General features: G+C 50.4%; 1 protein-coding gene across 2 annotated transcripts; it reads right to left on the bottom strand.

The window, feature by feature from the left end:
• Positions 1–546: 546 nt before the first annotated feature.
• On the bottom strand, positions 547–15,390 carry FXR2 (FMR1 autosomal homolog 2). 2 transcript variants are annotated; one of them, XM_055306424.1, is made up of 17 exons: positions 9,273–13,922; positions 9,003–9,055; positions 8,551–8,644; positions 8,081–8,152; positions 7,843–7,991; positions 7,344–7,437; positions 6,721–6,837; positions 4,315–4,485; positions 4,052–4,130; positions 3,461–3,570; positions 3,124–3,210; positions 2,599–2,821; positions 2,257–2,454; positions 1,972–2,172; positions 1,782–1,877; positions 1,544–1,644; positions 547–1,261 (listed from the first exon to the last, which is right to left on the bottom strand). In XM_055306424.1, exons 1-17 carry the CDS (start codon positions 9,405–9,407, stop codon positions 1,166–1,168), a joined length of 2,076 nt encoding a protein of 691 aa, XP_055162399.1. In that variant the 5' UTR covers positions 9,408–13,922; the 3' UTR covers positions 547–1,165. The 2 variants fall into 2 exon arrangements, with proteins under 2 accessions (XP_055162399.1, XP_055162400.1); XM_055306425.1 differs by lacking the exon at positions 9,273–13,922 and adding an exon at positions 14,929–15,390 and having other exon boundaries at positions 548–1,261.
• Between the last annotated feature and the right edge of the window lie 839 nt (positions 15,391–16,229).

The following is a 16,229-nucleotide window of genomic DNA, read 5'->3' as shown; positions in this document are numbered from 1 at the left end:
GTGGTATCCGCAACCTGAGTCTGAAGGTAGGGAGCCAGGGGCCCTGGGACACCCCCACCCCCAATCCCACCACCAGGGGCCGAGTGGTCAGCAGTGTAGGTGGGTCCAGAGCAGAGAACCAGCAGAAAGGAGAGCTGGACACCAAAGTCTGCAAGGCTGCCAGTGGGAGCCTGGCTCCCCATTCTGCCCCAGGCCCAGCCCAAGCCCCAGGCCTCAAGTAATCGGATTAGGCAGCCAGCCTTGGCTCTCAGCTCTTAGCAGGAACAGCTCCAGCCCAGAGCAGCCCTACCCAGCCACCATGACTCAGGGTAGAGGAGTGGCCCAGCTCCCTCGACAGCCCGCCTGCCCCGCACCTGGGGGAGGGGACAGGCAACAAAACCCAGGCCACCAACCACTGGGTTCTGGACTAGGAAGGGCCCTGGGCCCTGGGGACACAGGAATGCCAGGAATTCCCAAAGCAGCCAGCCCAGAGAAGCAGCCAACAGGGCCTAGGCAGGGGCAGGTCAATCCTAGAGAAACTAAACAACCCAAGTGGGCACAAGGAAGGTGCAGGAACCATGGAGCCATTTGGATTTTTTTATTCTCTTTTTAAATACTGTACAGTGAAAAATAAATACGCCTTCTCATCCACCAGACAAGTTTGGTCCCCCTCCCCTGGAGGACCTTGTCACCCCCCTTTACACACACCCCTGGTTCTACTCCAAAACCTTCCCCATGCCTCCCACCCACTTAGACCCTTACTATCCCCGTCTTCCACAGTGATGAGGCCCCAGAAATGGGGGGTACAGGATGGGAGGAGGGATAGCAGGGGAGCCCCCCTGAACTGTCAAATCTGGGTGGGTCAAGGAGCACCCCGCACCAGCAGGCGGAGAACGGGGGTGTTCAGAGAGATTGGGGCATTAGAGGATAAAGGCACATCCAGTCTGATGGGGAAGGAGAGAGGCTCCCCTCACCCTGGGGGTAGGGCGGACAAGAGGAAGGGGGTATGACCCTGTTACACACCCCTCCACGAGCTCCTGGAGGCTGAGGGGGGGACCCAAGCTGCTGTGCCACCCCCCTCCCCCCTAGATAAAGAGCAGCTCCAGCGCAGGTCAGTCGGGCCTGTGAGGGCCATGGTGTTGGGCAGCAAGCGAGATGGAGAAGGGAGGGATGAGGGCTGAAGGGTTTATGAAACCCCATTCACCAAACTACCCAACTCCAGGGGGGCTGAGAGCTCCCCATTCTCTGAGGGGCCCTTAGGAAGCTTGCTGACAGAGTCACCCTGAGGGGAGAGTGAAAAAGAAAAGGAGAGGAAGGAAGCGGTAAGTGAAAATTCAGGTTAATGCCCTCCCCGCCCCCAGCCTTGGGCTCTAGGCGGCTGGCGCTCCAGCCCTGACGCTCTGGGGACTTTTAGGGAACCCAGAAAGTCCGAGCCCAACCTTTCCCGCTGCACATGCAGCCCAAACTCCATCTGACATAGCCTTGTCCGTGAATTCCCTGCACCCCTGTGCCCCCTGCCCTAGGAGGAAAACGCCGTGGGGTCCATCCCACCAGGCCTGCCTACCTTCTGTCCTGAAAGAGAGTCCTCTGAGGGTTTAGTGTGTTCCAGGGGGGGCCGCTGGCGGCTCTGAGACTCTGCTCGGGAGATATAGTCGGCCACGGTCACTGGGGAAGGCAGAGGACAGGATTTCAGGAGGAAGCAGGTGTCCAGCCCCTAGACACCCACGCAGCCCCACCGCCTGGCACAGGGCACCCCATCCCCCAGATCTGAGGAATGATGCCAGCACCCAGTGGTGGCTGACCTGGCTGACGGTCTCCACTGATGGAGCCATCGGTCCGGTTCCCACGGTTACGGCGGCGGCGGCTCCGGTTCCGACGCTGGGGTCTCGATTCATCTTCTGTGGGGCAGAGAAAACTCAAGTGGTGCATCTCACGTCCACACCTCAATTCCTGCCCAGCTCGAACCTTTCAGACCCCCGGAGCAGCCCTTACCCAGGCCATTCTCAGTCATACTGGGCCCATCGGACTCCAGGCCCCCATCCATGACGGTCCTGTCCTCATCTGTGCGGCGGCGGCGGGAGCGGCGGCGCCTGGTACTTGCTGGGGGGGGTTCCCCAGGCTCAGAATCAACTGGGGGCTCCGGTTCAGATGTGTCCAGTAGGCTGTAGGGGTTACTGTCTGGATCTTTTAGCACTGGTCAGAGGAGGAAGAGGTTGTTACAGGGGTCTGTCCCCTGTCCGTCTGGCCTGCATCCACAACCCCAGCTGACAGCAGTACCTGAGCTGATAGATGAAGCGTTGTATCTTGTGCTGGGCCGGGGGGCAGGGGGGGGTCCCCTACCCCGGCCCCCAATTGGCCGCCTCCGGCTTTCTTCCCCGCGGGTTGGGGGATCCCGGTCACCTGGCCCAGCTCGGCTGGGCTCCTCCCTCTTCTCTGACTCCGTCTCAGAAGCTGTGGATGGGTCTGAGCTGGGGCCTGCAGAGTGCAGAGGGCTTCAGTCAGGGTTACCCACCCGCCCTGGCTTCAGCCCCCCAGTCAGTCCCATCTTCCATGTGTCACCCTGTCCTAGAGGTTGCCCCCAGACCTGCACCTCTCCCCACAAGACCCGTGGCGTCTCACCATAGGCAGGACCGCCTGTCCTCCGGCCCCGGCCCCGGCCCCCGTAGCTGCCCCCATAGGTCCGCGTGGTGTGGAGGGAAGAGGAGGAGCTCTCGTCCGTGGTATACCCGGCCTTGTCACTGCCACCGCTGCCCCGCCCGCTCCCAGGAGGGCGAAAGCCCAGCCCAATCTGCCGAAGCTGCTCATCAATCTGCAGCCTCTCCAAGCGAAGCTGCTCCACCTCCTGGTTGGGCAGAAGACGGAGAAAGGTACAGAAGGAGAAATAAATGTAAGATGGATGAACATGCTCCTTCACTCAGGCTTCCTTGCCCTGGCGCCCCTACATACCGAAACGCTCAGTAACCAAGAAAGACATTGGCTGAACAGGAAAATTACGGGACCCAACCCCACAGCCCCCAATTTGCACTCAGTGGTTTTTGTTCTCCTCAGAGACAAACTGGCACCACAGCTCCTAACTTATCCACCAGCACCTTAGCCTCCCTGCTACACCCACACCCTCTGGGTCCTGGCTCCCGGCTCGGGTACCTGCAGGTACGAGAGATGGTACTCCAACAGGGCCTGGGCGTTGCTAATACTCTCCCGGGTGCCCACGAATATGAAAGGAACCATCCCCTGGAGAGCAGAGGGAGGGGGGTTGTTAGCAGGACAGTCAACACATGTACTGACTCCACCCTCTCCTATGGAAGCTCACCGTGTGGGATCATCTGGGCTCTGCATCTACTATGGGGAAACAGAAGCTCCCATCCTCTACCCCTTGGGAACTCCCATCTTCCACCCTAGAAATCCCAGCCCACAGAGAAGGGCTTCAAGAACAATCCCATCTCCTTCTGGAAACCAATTTCTAGATGTAGCTGCCCCATACCTCCTCCCTCGGGTTCTTCTTATCATTATCACCTTCTACTCGAACCCTCACCACACCAGATTTATCCACAATCTCCTGAATCACTTTCCCGTTCTTTCCAATCACTTTTCCTGAATGGATAAAGGAGGAATTAGGACATTTTTTTAAGAAATGAAGGAAAGAAAGAAGAGTAAAAACAGAGAAGATAAAATCAACTTCTACATATGGATTCTGTTCAATTTATTCTCCTTCTTCTGTTTCAGGGGAGTTTTCACGGGACAAAATACTACAATCCCTAGGAATCTGTTCTTCCATTTTTTCTTTTTTTTTTAAGATTTTATTTATTCATGAGAGAGAAAGGCAGAGGGAGAAGCAGACTCCATGCAGGGAGCCCGATGTGGGACTCAATCCCAGGTCTCCAGGATCACACCCTGGGCTGAAGGCGGTGCTAAACCGCTGAGCCACCAGGGCTGCCCTGTTCTTCCATTCTTGTCACTCCTATGACAGACTGAAGTTTCCTTGTGAAAACAGGTGCTGAGCCCAGAACAGCTTTTGGGAATCTCCCTCCTCCCACCCCGTACTCTCTCCTACACATACACACCCTCAACTTACCAACAAGGTTCCTGGGCACTTGCACAGAGTCCTCAGAAAACTCAAGGTAGCTTCGGGCCTGTCGACACGCCTCAGGAGTCTACAGGGAGAGGAGTAGGGAGTTGTTACCCAGACACTCATTTTCCTGCCACTCTCTGCCTTTGGGAAAGTGCACTGCCACCAAAGTCAAGGAGGGAGATCCACAGGATTCAGATTTCTTTTTCATCACACACTCTCCTCTCTCGACCCCCAAGGGACCTAAAGAGCAGCTGTCTTTTGCTGACCTCCCCATAGATGCGGAAAGTGCAGGTCTCTTCACCCAACTCAATGGCAGTAACCCCAGGTACTTTTCGGGCCTGCTGGATGTTGGCACCATGAGTCCCAATTGCCAGTCCCATCAGGTCCTCTCGCACCGTGAACTCCTCCTGGAAGGCCGCCGCCAACTGCTTACTTGTCTGAAATGAAAAGGCACAGTGGGGTTTGTGGCGGCGGAACCCCAGACACCTGTCCCGGGTCCCTAACACTCTGCAGGACTTAAGCAGACAAAAATATGTGAAAGCAAGCCAGAACCACCTTGGATCCACAAACCCCTGGGACCTGTATGGAGAATTCAGGAACCAGCCATTCCACTCCTACCTGGCGAACACCAATGGCTTGGGGTGGGGGTGAGGGAGATAAACGAGGGCAGGGTTTGGGCTGGGAGCCACCACAGTTCAGGATTTGGCTCTGACACTATCTGGTTATGTGACGCTAAACACAACATACCCTTGGGGCACCTAGGTGGCTTAGCGGTTGAGCCTTCAGCTCAGGGCGTGATTCTGGGGTCCTAGGATTAAGTCCCACATGGGGCTCCCTGCAGGGAGCCTGCTTCTCCCCCAGCCTGTGTCTCTGGCTCTCTCTCTCTGCGTCTCTCATGAATAAATAAGTAAAATCTTTAAAAAAAAAAAAATAAACACAATACACTCTCAGTGTCTCTGTTCTGTCATCTGCTGAACTGTTCCACCTGACTCATCCCACTCCCAGACTATCAGGAGGATTAATTAAGGCTGGTGTGAAAGGCTCTTTCACAAGATAAATGTAAGAGTAAGGAACAATTACTCTGACCAAGCTAATATCAACTCCCAAAATAAAACCCAAAAAGCTGAGTAGAAAGCAAGAGGCTGAGAAAGCATATAAAGAGCTATGGAAACCACACTACCACTTCCTCTCTCCATCAGTCCTCAGATACCTGGGCACAAGGGCAGAAAGACATGGAAGGTTCTGGAAGAGGGAGTCCTAGGTAGAAGCACCGAACAGGAAAGCTATTTGAAAGGGGTCATTCCTGATCCCAGTCCACTACATCCTATTCCAAGATGGGTGGGACTGTATTATGGCAAGGACTTACCTCAGGCAAGAAGGGGATGGACAAAAAGGGACCGTGCTGGGTATTCAAAATAACTGCATTAGGGAGGAAGGGAGAGGCTCTACAATGATTTACAAATGTCCTCTAGAAGTTTGCCAAGAGTTTTATTCTTAAACTGACAGGTACAAGTGTACCTAATATACTATGTTTTTTCTTTATGCAGACAATTATTTCAAGATGATTTAATAAACAAAACAGAAAAAAAGAAGAAAAACAAGATCTCTCAAAAACAAGACTACACGTATGGCCAACTTAACCATCTTTTTCAAAGACTATTTATTTGACAGAAAGAAAAAGTGAGGGCGGAAAGGAAGAGAAAGAACCTTGAGCAGGCTTTGTGCTGAGCACGGAGTCCCAACTCAGGGCTCGATCTCACAACCCTGAGATCGTGACCTGAGCCAAAATCAAGAGTTGGATACTCAACCGACTGAGCCACCCAGGCGCCCCATATCTGGCACTCTTTACCACACTGATCAATACAACCAGGTCCTAAGAGAGTTGAAGTCTACCTTTCGTCACCAGGGAATCTGCTCGTTGGGAACTTGAGCAGACATAATTTGTATCATCTGGGGGTAATGGTGAAGTTCTGCCAGTGCCCTGAGTAGCATCCTGGAGAAGTGACAGACCACTATGATCCACAATGTGCACAGGCTCGGAGAAAAGCCTACCAAAAAGATCAGTTCTATTGATAAACGGAATGGATGTGCACACACACACTCTATTTGTATAGGATGGTATGACACCTAAGCAAAGGGAATCTGACCATCCTAAGATATCAGAACTCAAAAAGACCTTGTAGAAATATTCTAGTCTAAGCACCTCACTGTCATACAGATAAAGCTCAGTGAAATCAAATGATTTGCCAAAGGTCAATATTTGACAGTGGTCCTTCCAGAATACAAATGGTTCTCAAATAGACCCTGCAAAGCTGTTTGATTCCCAGAGGTGATCTGGGGGAGGCCAGTGGAGGTCCGGGTCACACCCCCTTCTTCTACTTAGGCAGAGCTGCTCTGATTGATCTGTTTTAGGCATTGTGCTTTCAAGTAAAACTTCACTTGATCAAAGGGTCCCATGGTTAAGAAAAAAATGAAAACAACTGTACTATTATAACATGATGAAGCTCTGCCATCTGGAGGAGTCTGGGAAATAATAGCAGACCCAGGTTTAATGGCCCAGAAAGACCTTAGTCTTTTTGTTCTGTAAACACAAGAGCATGGGGGGAGGATGGGATGGGAAGGCAGGATAATAACAATACCATTCAGCAGTATGAAGTGAGGCCTAAACTTACTTCCAGGTGCTTGGTAGCCTCTTCATTGCGGGACATGAGCAGGAGTTTGGTGCGCAGGCTTCGAAAATGCATGTCACCCAGTAGAGACGCCCGCTTCACAGGGGCTTCTGTAGTTGACTGGGAAGAAACCAATGGACAAAATCATTGAAACTGACTTTGAATACACACCGGGGAAGACCCAGGACTGGGAACCAGGATGCCTCAGTCTCTGGAAAAGGACAGGAGTTAAGAAATGAAATGAGAGAAGAGAAAAATCACTATCAGTTTCACAAGGGCCTACTATTATCAGGGTACCTAAAAGAAGTGATTTTAGGCAGAGGGAGAGGTGAGAATCGTATAGTCTATTTTTTCAGAGCCCAAATATGCAAGGGAAGGTCCAGACTGCAAAAGGATGGCCAGGCTTAAAAAAAAAAAAAAGCAAAAAAAAACTTAAGGTCATACGTGAGGGAAGACTCAGGAAACATGGGGCTACCTGGGCCCGCAGGGGTCAGGAGCCATACAAAAAATCTTCTTTGACAAATAAACAGAAGCACATCTGAGCCCCTTCCTTTCTGCAAAGGAGTTAAAAGGGGAGGAAAAAAAAATCACTGAGAGGGTTTACGTTTTAAGTCAGGTCAACTCACCAGAATGAAGAGCTCACTATTTGTGATGTTGAGAAAGATACAGTTGGCTCCCAACGCTTTCTTGAACTCTTTATGGACATTTTCATTGGAGCAGCTGCCGAGGAAGAGAATAGTGCTCAGTGGGCAGTGTGCAGTTCAGAGGTTCAGAGAGATGGGGATGACAAAAATGAGATGAGGAAGGATGGGGGAGGACGAGGAAGACTGACAGTACAAGAGGGGCCTGGGAGGGATCCCTGGGTGGCTCAGTGGTTTGGCACCTGCCTTTGGCCCAGGGCGCAGTCCTGGAGCCCCAGGATCGAGTCCCACATCGGGGTCCCGGCATGGAGCCTGCTCCTCCCTCTGCCTGTGTCTCTGCCCCTCTCTCTCTCCCTCTCTCTCTCTCATAAATAAATAAATAAATCTTTAAAAACAAATAAACAAAAAAAAGAGGGACCTGGGAGAAAGGTGGGCCAACAGGAGGACTGTCAACGGAGCCCCCATCCCGATGTCCCTGACTCACGCCTCTCTCAGATCCTCAGGCACAGCCATAGTAACCTTGAAGAAGCTGCCTTTGGTTGCAAGGGGATTGGGATTAACTGGCCGGAGCCGTTCCAGGGTGACAATCTCATTGTAAGTGGCATCACAGGCAGCGTATTCGATGACGTAGAACTGGCAGAAAGGAAGAAACAAGTGTGGATGACCTGAGCGTCTGTCTCCCCCCTTTTCTGTGACTATGGTCCGTGCTTCCCATCACTCACATCTCCCTTCATCATCCGCACCCGGGCCAGCCACCAGCCGCAAGGTTCCTGCTCGTTGGCTCGAGAATAAACCTGGAGCCGAAAATAAAGAGATACTGAGACCTAGCTAAAAACATCACAACGAAAAAAAATAAAAAAATAAAAACATCACGAACGGAACATTCAGATCCTGGGAAGCACATTATACCACAACAAAGGAGACTCGAGGAAGGAGCTAATTAAAAGCCCAGAGGGTGCTGTCACCATAACGGGGAAAGTGACTCCCCTGAAACTGGGAAGCTCCCCGAGTTTGATCACAACAGGGAAAGGGAGCTGGTGCACTTCTCTCTTCCACAGCCTACTGGGCCGGGTTTCAGAGGAAGGAGAGTGAACCAACCAGAGGAGAGCCTGGGATACTGGTCTCAGGGCAAGGGAGACCACAGAATCCAGGAAAAAGTGACATTTAGAAGGGGTGGAGCCCTGGCTCTTACCTCTACCTCATCCCCCTCCGTGATCTCTTTATTATAGTCAGCTGGAGGTGGGAGCCGGACATCCCCAAAAGGAATCTGTCTCTCGCTCTGCCAGCTGCAAGGGAAACCGTGACATGAAAGCTATTTGGGCTCATGTTGCTATTTCTTCAGGAAGGGGTTACTGCCTCTGCTGGGCAGTTCCCACCTTCTCTGGTGATTAGAGGCTAAATTCTAAGCCCTGCTCCACTGTATCTTCTGTCTCCTGCTAGAATCCAAATACTAGGTCAACCGTTTCCCCCCAACACACACACACACATTTCAGCCCGTTCCTCTCCTGGGGTCTATATAAGTTGACCACCCACACCCCTGGCTCTCCCCCACCTATTACATGCCTCATAGGACTCAGCTGCCCCCTCTTCTCCACTCTCCTTCTAGGACCTAGTATGCTGGATTCTCTATTCCCAAGGTCTTACTTGTTTTCAAAGAAGATGGTGACAGAGTCTTCATGGACATCCTTCACAAAGCCCTAGAATGGATTTTAGAACAAAGGAAGGAAAGAAAAGAAAAGAAAAAGAAAAGAAAAGAAAAGAAAAAAGAAAGAAAGAAAGAAAGAAAAGAAAAGGAAGAAAGAAAGAAAGAGAGAGAAAAAACGACAATTTACTACCATCAAGGGAAAAGAGACGGTTACCTAGAGTTTTAGATAGAGACACAGGAAATCTAAAGATAGGACCAGAAAAACTTACCTGTACTGGGGACTGGGGCAAGAATATGAAGTTGAGGCAGGGACAAAAGAAATGACACTGACGTGGAAAGACAACTGGCAAAATCCACAAATAAGATGAGACAAATGACACAGAAGGGGAAAACATCACCTGCATAAGAACAGCCTGGAGACTGATGGGTCTACTATAATTCCCACAGGGGCCTCCCTCTCTATCTGCCTCCTGTTGTGCTGAGCAACTTGCCAGAATTCAATTAAAATACCAACAATACTCAGCAAGGCTAAGAATATCCCATGAGACAGTGTGAGGCTGTCCTGGAACACCTAGAGGACATCAGGATCTGCCGAGAGAGAAGGGTCTAGCACCCCAACGCAGCAAGAGACCTGAGCAAACTCGGTGCCTTCGTGCCTGGGTCCTAAGTGAATTCTTGGAACACTGTTGAAGTTCAAAAGGATGAACACAATTTATAGAAGGAGAAATCAGGACTTAGGATATGTGAGATTTCTGAATGCTAGACTATGACATGCTGCTACGAATCTGAAAGGGTAAGACCCCCACACCCCAAATTGAGACCTTGACTTGGGAGAGGAACAGGGATGACTGAATAGCTGGTCCACTTCCTACTGTCTCAACAAAGACAGGCAAGCTCTATGTTCAATCCTATGCTCCCAATTTTTCTACCTTCTCTAATTTTCACATATTCAAAATTAGGGATTGTTGTTTTTGAAAGTCCAATTTATCAATTTGTTCTTTTCTAACTGAGCTTTTGGTTTCCTGAGAAAATTTTGCTCAATTCAACACCCAAAGCTTTCGCCTATTCCTTCTACAAGTTTTGTAGGTTTTTTCTTTTTTTCTAAAAAAGATTTATTCATGAGAGACACAGAGAGAGAGAGAGAGAGAGAAAGAGAGAGAGAGGCAGAAACACAGGCAGAGGGAGAAGCAGGTTCCATGCAAAGAGCCCGATGCGGGACTTGAACCCGGGAATCTGGGATCACCCCCCCGAGCCAAAGGCAGACGCTCAACCGCTGAGCCACTCAGGCATCCTAAGTTTCGTAGTTTTTATTTTACATTTAGATTTATGATCTGCTGTGAGTTAAACTTTGTACATGGTGCAAGATATGCAGAGTTCATTTTTTACCCATGGACAGTCAGGTTGAGCACCATTTGTTGAAAAGACTACCCTTTCTCTACTGAATTGCCTTTTTGCTTTTGTCAAAAATCAGGGAAGTGCAAATTAACATATTACCAACAGACAGAAAGCAGATTGGTGGTTGAAAGACCTGGGAGTGATGGAAATATCTTGATTGTGGTAATGGTTTGACACGTATCTATATAGATATGTAGACAGGTATCTAAGTCAAAACCTATCAGTTTATACTTCGAACATACGTACTTCAATATTTATTCCTCAATAAAGCTGTTAACAAAGAACTAGGGGTTGGCGCGCCTGGGTGGCTCAATGGGTTGAGTGTCTGTCCCTTGATTTTGGCTCAGGTCATGGTCTTGGGGTGGTAGGCTTGAGCCGGGCTTTAGGCACCACACTTAACGGGGAGTCTGCAGTAAATCTGTTTGAAATTCTCTCTGCCCCTCCCTGCCTCAAATAAATAAATCTTTTAAAAAAAATTTAGGGATTTCAAAAGTCTAACACACAAGAACCATTCCTGAACTCTGCAGCTATGCGTAACAGCTGAGCTTAGGAGAGAAAACACCGAAAATGCACACCTCTATCATTACCACCTCAATGAATTGGTCGAATGTAAACATTTACTATACTGCTGTTTCCTTACGGTGGGAAAACCAAAACTCAGATTTCATTCTTTGATACCAGCTGGCCATCCTTCTCTTCTTTCGGGATCAGATCTTGTTGCGGTGCCTCACTATGCAGAGCTTTACTACTGCCCAAGGCATCTGGTCTTCCTGGTGCCTGCCCTCCTGCTCAGCTGTGCTTTCGTTTTCTCTGCCACTCCCCATGTTTTCTCCACTCTTCATACAGCTCCACCTATACCCAAGCCTGCTATTCCACACACCAGTCTTCTGAGGCATTTTCACTCCTCACTGTTTGCCTGAGTCCTTCTTCCCCCTTGGGTTCTCAGCTCCTTGAGCATCCTCCACCCTCCCCTCCTAACAGCATCACTTTCCTTTTCTTTTCTCCCTCTGTGAGGGTCTGTGTGGATTTCTAGAAACATTTCACCCAGCTCCTTCTGTCTTTATCCAATTCTTTTTTTTTCTTTATCCAATTCTTTATCCAAAATGTCTGTCTCTAAACTTGAAAAATAGTTTAAGAGAGGGTTAGCTCTTCTCAAAACATTTTAGGAATGAGATAAAAAGCATGGAGGAGATAGAAGAGAATCACTTGTCTGCCTCCTTTAAGAATAGATTCCCGCTCCTAGATATACTTCTTCGCAAAGGATATTCCCATGGCTCTAATCCCATTCTCCCCCAACATGTTAGGGTTGGCCCTCAGGGAGAGGTAGCACTACCACCCTGTTTTTCCTAGCTACCACTATCTGTCCCCAAGGCAAAAATAGCTCAGAATGGAGTTTCCCCTCACATTACTCAGCAGTTCAACCAAACACCACACAATCTTAGACTTCTAGGGTCTTTTTCCTTCAAATACTCACCAGAACAAGCTTTCTTCCCAAACTCATGTTAACTTCACCCACATCATCCATTTTTTCCCTCCAAAGATACCAGTAGTAGAAAGTGAGAACCTAGTTCTGCTCATTCCATGCTCATTAAGGAGATAAGCAGGTGAGGGCAGGAGCAGGTGAATCAATCTCTAGAAAGCCAACTAGATCCAAAGAATGACTCAAATCAATGGCTGCAGCATATCCCGGCTTTGGCTTAAAGGGCTTAGGACCAGAAAGAGGAAGAGTACCCAAGCGTTCTAGATACTTATTTCCTTAAATAAGATAGGAAATTATTCCCCACCTCTACCCTATCTTCTAGTCCTGGACTCTCAAAAGAAAGGAGGGGGTTCTGGGAGAAAAACAGGAGGGGTCTGGATAAAAACCACAGCTTGAAGCTGGGAATGCTGTATTCCTTAAGACAGGAAGAGGAATGTGGACATCCAGGCAAGGTCTGGAACGTTGGCTGATTGTGCCCTGAAAGGTGAACAGATATTTCATGAGGAGAGTACAACCTAGAGACTAAAACACTTTTAGGTACCGGAGAAAACGAAGAGTTGGTGGGATAGCTACAGGATAACTTATATTCCAGATCTGACATGTGCAGCACTATCGTGGAAGATGATCAAAAACAGGACCCAATTCTGAGACAGGAGAAAGGGGCCTCCCCAAATTTATAGTTCTAGAAGCAATGTAAACATTCCTTGACCCACACCAAAGTTTGCTGAGTCATGAATATTAAATTAGCAGCAAGGTCAGAATGGATAAGTATCTATATGGCACTGAAAGTTGAAGAAAGATTAGTCTGAATTTAGGAATTTATTGTTGTTTTTAACTGACCCATGAGGCAGAAAATGCTAACATGGCCAGAACACAAAATCCACATCACCTGGCTTTCAGCTCAACTCCAAACTGATTCAAAGCATCCTGTCCCTAATTCACCCAAGTCTATCATTGTCATAGCCCACGGGGGAAAGGGAAAGATTGAGAGATTTTCTGTTAGACACTTGTATGTGTAAAGAGAAATGTGTCCCCAGTCTCACACAGTTCATCTGAACTGGATGCCAATCTTTCCCAGCAATGCTTGGTGCCTATGCTTCCTAGAAAAAAGCAAGTATCATTATCTCAATTTTAGAGTCATTTTTCTTCAAAACCAGAATTCGGGGTGGGAGAGACCCAAATGAAGGACAAGATACTGGGGAAAATGGGGCTAAAATCTTACAAGGAAGGGTATTTCAACAAAGGTACGCAAATTTGAAGAAAAGGGATACAAGAGACAAGCATACTCTATCAGAATCAGAAAGGAATTAGAGACTTCTGCCAAAGAAAACAGAAACACTATGGAGGCAGGCTAGAAGAAAAAGTCTTGAGTTTTTTTGAGAAAAGTATGCAGAAAAAAACGACAGAAGGGGTCAGTTGGGAACTTCCTTCAGACATGGAATAGGTGGTTCCCGGGGGATACACAAGTTTTAGGATAAAAAACCAAAGACTAAGGCTGACAGGATAATCTAAAATAAAGAGATAAGTGTTGCCACAGGCTCTGAATAGAATGAAATTTGGTGAGGGAAGCCAGGCAGAAATCGATAAGCATTTAGGGTGGGTAAAAAAATCACTACACTTAACTTATCAACTGAAGCCAGGGCAGAAACCTTCCACTCTAAGGGCAAAGACAAGACCCTTACAGTTACAGGACTTCAGTTCCAGTTTCTAGGATAGAGTTGGAGAAAGTCATTTCCAAGGGCACGAAGATGCAGAGGTCTTTTACAGGAGGAAAGGCCTGAAAGAAAAAGAGAGGGGACTCTCCTCCTCCCATGTGATAAGAAGATATCCCTGCTCTTGCTCCTCAGGGTAAAATGAAAGAAGACAGGAATGAGAAAAGTCTCTGGGACAATTCCAGGCATAAAATCTAAAGAGGCTCAAAAATAACAGTTACACAAAGAAAAATTCCTGAGAGGCAAGAAGGGGTCTCCCTCTGGCTTAATCCAAAGGGGAAAACAATATCCTAGAAAATGGTTTCAGAATAAAAATGGTGGTAGCAAAAGGAGTTCTAAGGAACCACATCCTGGGCAAGGCAAAAGTGGATGTAAACAAGGACCCTTTAAAGATAAACCCCCTTCTTAAAAAAAAAAAAAAAAAAAGCTATCAGATTCCCAAATTGAGAGAGTTGACCAGAAGTCTTCTCCAAGTGGCAATCCCTCAGAAGATCTTTTCATGTGATTAGGAAGGTGAAGCTCACCCTGCTCCAGAGGAAGAACCTATAGGAATGATCTAAAGATAGCTGAAGTCAAAGTGAGATACAAAAAAGAAATGCACCCTCCTGGAATGGCAGACCAGCCAGCCTTGGGATAAAGGGCTGGGGTGAGAGACTTAGGGGAAAGATGCCACCTTATGGCTAGGAGGCAACTTGACTGGTACAACAACCCAGAGTTGCTGAGGTCAACGACAGCAAATGTCATCAATGGATTTTGACCGTTTCTCCTTGGGTTGGGAGCAGAAATACAGCAGGAAAGTGGGGTGAGTCCTGCAGAGCCAGGAGGCAGAGGCCTCTCGGAGGAAGATAAAAGGATCTAATATGGGACGGCCTTCCCAAGAGGGTAATAGGGAAGAATAAAGAGAATTCTCAATGTGCTTGGACCGTGCGGGGTGGGGGGATGTGATGAAGGTTTAAGGTATGTCTTCTACACTAGGGAAACAAGAAAAGTCAACGACAAGCTGGGGAAATGGGGTCTCCTGGTGGTGGTGGGGGTGGGGGGAACGACCGGGTGCCGATCCGAGCACAATAATGCCCCGATGTTCATTCTCTCCCAGACGGAGTGGGGGTTGGGGAGTGGGGGTGGCTAAGAGCAAGTGTAATTAATAGAGGGAGCGAAAATCGGAGGAAAGGGGGCTCCCTTGCAGAGGTCCCCCCAGGAGGGCTGCGGACGGGAACGTGGGTCCGGGGCTCGCGGGGTCAGGACTTGGCTCCCGAAACGCGATCCCGCCCCATCGGCCCCCGCCCCGGCGAGGGGAGGGGGCCGCACACGGTGTCCCCGGCCGGCGCGCCGCCTCACCTTGTAGAAGGCCCCGTTGGAGCCGCGCACCTCGACGGGCAGTCCCGGCTCCACGTCCCCCCCGGAGGCCAGGCCGCCCATGGCGCCGCCGCCGCCGCCTCCGACTGCCCCAGCGGCGGCTGCAGCGGCGGTCTGAGTCCGGGCCGGGCCAGGCCCCCGGCGTCTCCCCGGGGGAGGAGCCGGAGGGGGAGCCGCCGGGGGCGGGAGCCGGGCCGGCCCCACGGCGGCCCTGCCACAGCCAACGAGCAGGGGGCCGGGGCCGGGCCGCTCCCCGTCCGCCGCCGCCGCCTTGGTCTCCGCCACCGTGAGGGAAACGGCCGCCGCCGCCGCCGCCGCCGCCGCTGCCTTCGTCACCTCAGCTTCCGCCTGCCGCCGCCCCCGCTGCTGCCTCAGTCCCGGGACCCGCTGCTGCCGCTGCCGCTCCACGGCCTCCACCTCCCCCTGCTGCCGCCGCCTACTGCGCAGGCGCGCCGGGCACCCGCCCGCCGCGCGCGGGGCCCCGAGGGCCACGGCGCAGGCGTCAAGGCTGGCGACCCAGCTCGCGCTCGCCAGCGCCTCAGGGCTTCCACACTCCCCTTTGCTCTTTCGCGCCCCCTGCTGGTCCCTCGCTTGCGCTTGCGCAGAACCAGACGGCTTCCTTTCTTCACCATCCGCACCCCCCCCCCGCCCACATCTCTTCCTTTCCCCGCCCCACAACACTGAGCGTGAACCAATCGTGCGGAGGGAGGGGCCGAGCCCACTCGCTCGGATTGGGTTTCTGCGGCTCCGGGTCAGGCCACACCCACTCCCCCGCCGGGAGCACCCCCGGGCTGGGGCGAGCTGGGGACGGGCATGCGCCTGGATGACTGCTTGGTCACTTTCCCCACCTTTGTCTTTCTTGGTGCGCACGCTCCAAAGGAAAAAAAAAAAAAAAAAAAAAAAAAAAAAGCAGCCTGGTGCTCTTGCGCCGGGCTTAATCGTCCGCACGCACGTATAGACTCTTAGGAGCATCTGTAACTCTAGCTGGAGACTTAGGGACCGCGTTCTTGCCTCGAGAAGATGCCGATCGTGCATACAATGAAACGTTAAAGGATGATTTCAAGGCGGTACCAAAAAAGCAAAGACGACTTAGATTAGCTACTGGATTTGGTATCCAAATACTGAGGATATTCACAATAGGGAAAAAAATGGAGTGGAGTAAGAAGGGGTCATAGAGGGAAAAGTTTAGATTCCTGAACTAAGGAAATTTAGCTGTAGGGCCACCTGGGTTGCTCAGTGGTTGAGCGTCTGCCTTCGGCTCAGGGCGTGATCCAGTGGTCCCA

The sequence above is a fragment of the Nyctereutes procyonoides genome, unplaced genomic scaffold, assembly GCF_905146905.1.
Source record: "Nyctereutes procyonoides isolate TBG_1078 unplaced genomic scaffold, NYPRO_anot_genome, whole genome shotgun sequence".
NCBI lineage: Eukaryota > Metazoa > Chordata > Mammalia > Carnivora > Canidae > Nyctereutes > Nyctereutes procyonoides.
The sequence above is the reverse complement of the archived record's forward strand: the minus strand, read 5'-3'. Positions and strand labels throughout refer to the sequence as shown.

What these genes read in the sequence shown, in the direction of transcription:
- FXR2 (XM_055306424.1), bottom strand. Translation starts at nt 9,407, where the DNA reads ATGCAGGTGATGTTTTCCCCTTCTGTGTCATTTGTCTCATCTTATTTG. An exon ending in AGAAGAACCCGAGGGAGGAG is followed by an intron (nt 3,211 to 3,460) that starts GTATGGGGCAGC and finishes TCTGCTCTCCAG; the next exon opens with GGGATGGTTCCTTTCATATT. An exon ending in ACCATCTCTCGTACCTGCAG is followed by an intron (nt 2,822 to 3,123) that starts GTACCCGAGCCG and finishes CTGCCCAACCAG; the next exon opens with GAGGTGGAGCAGCTTCGCTT.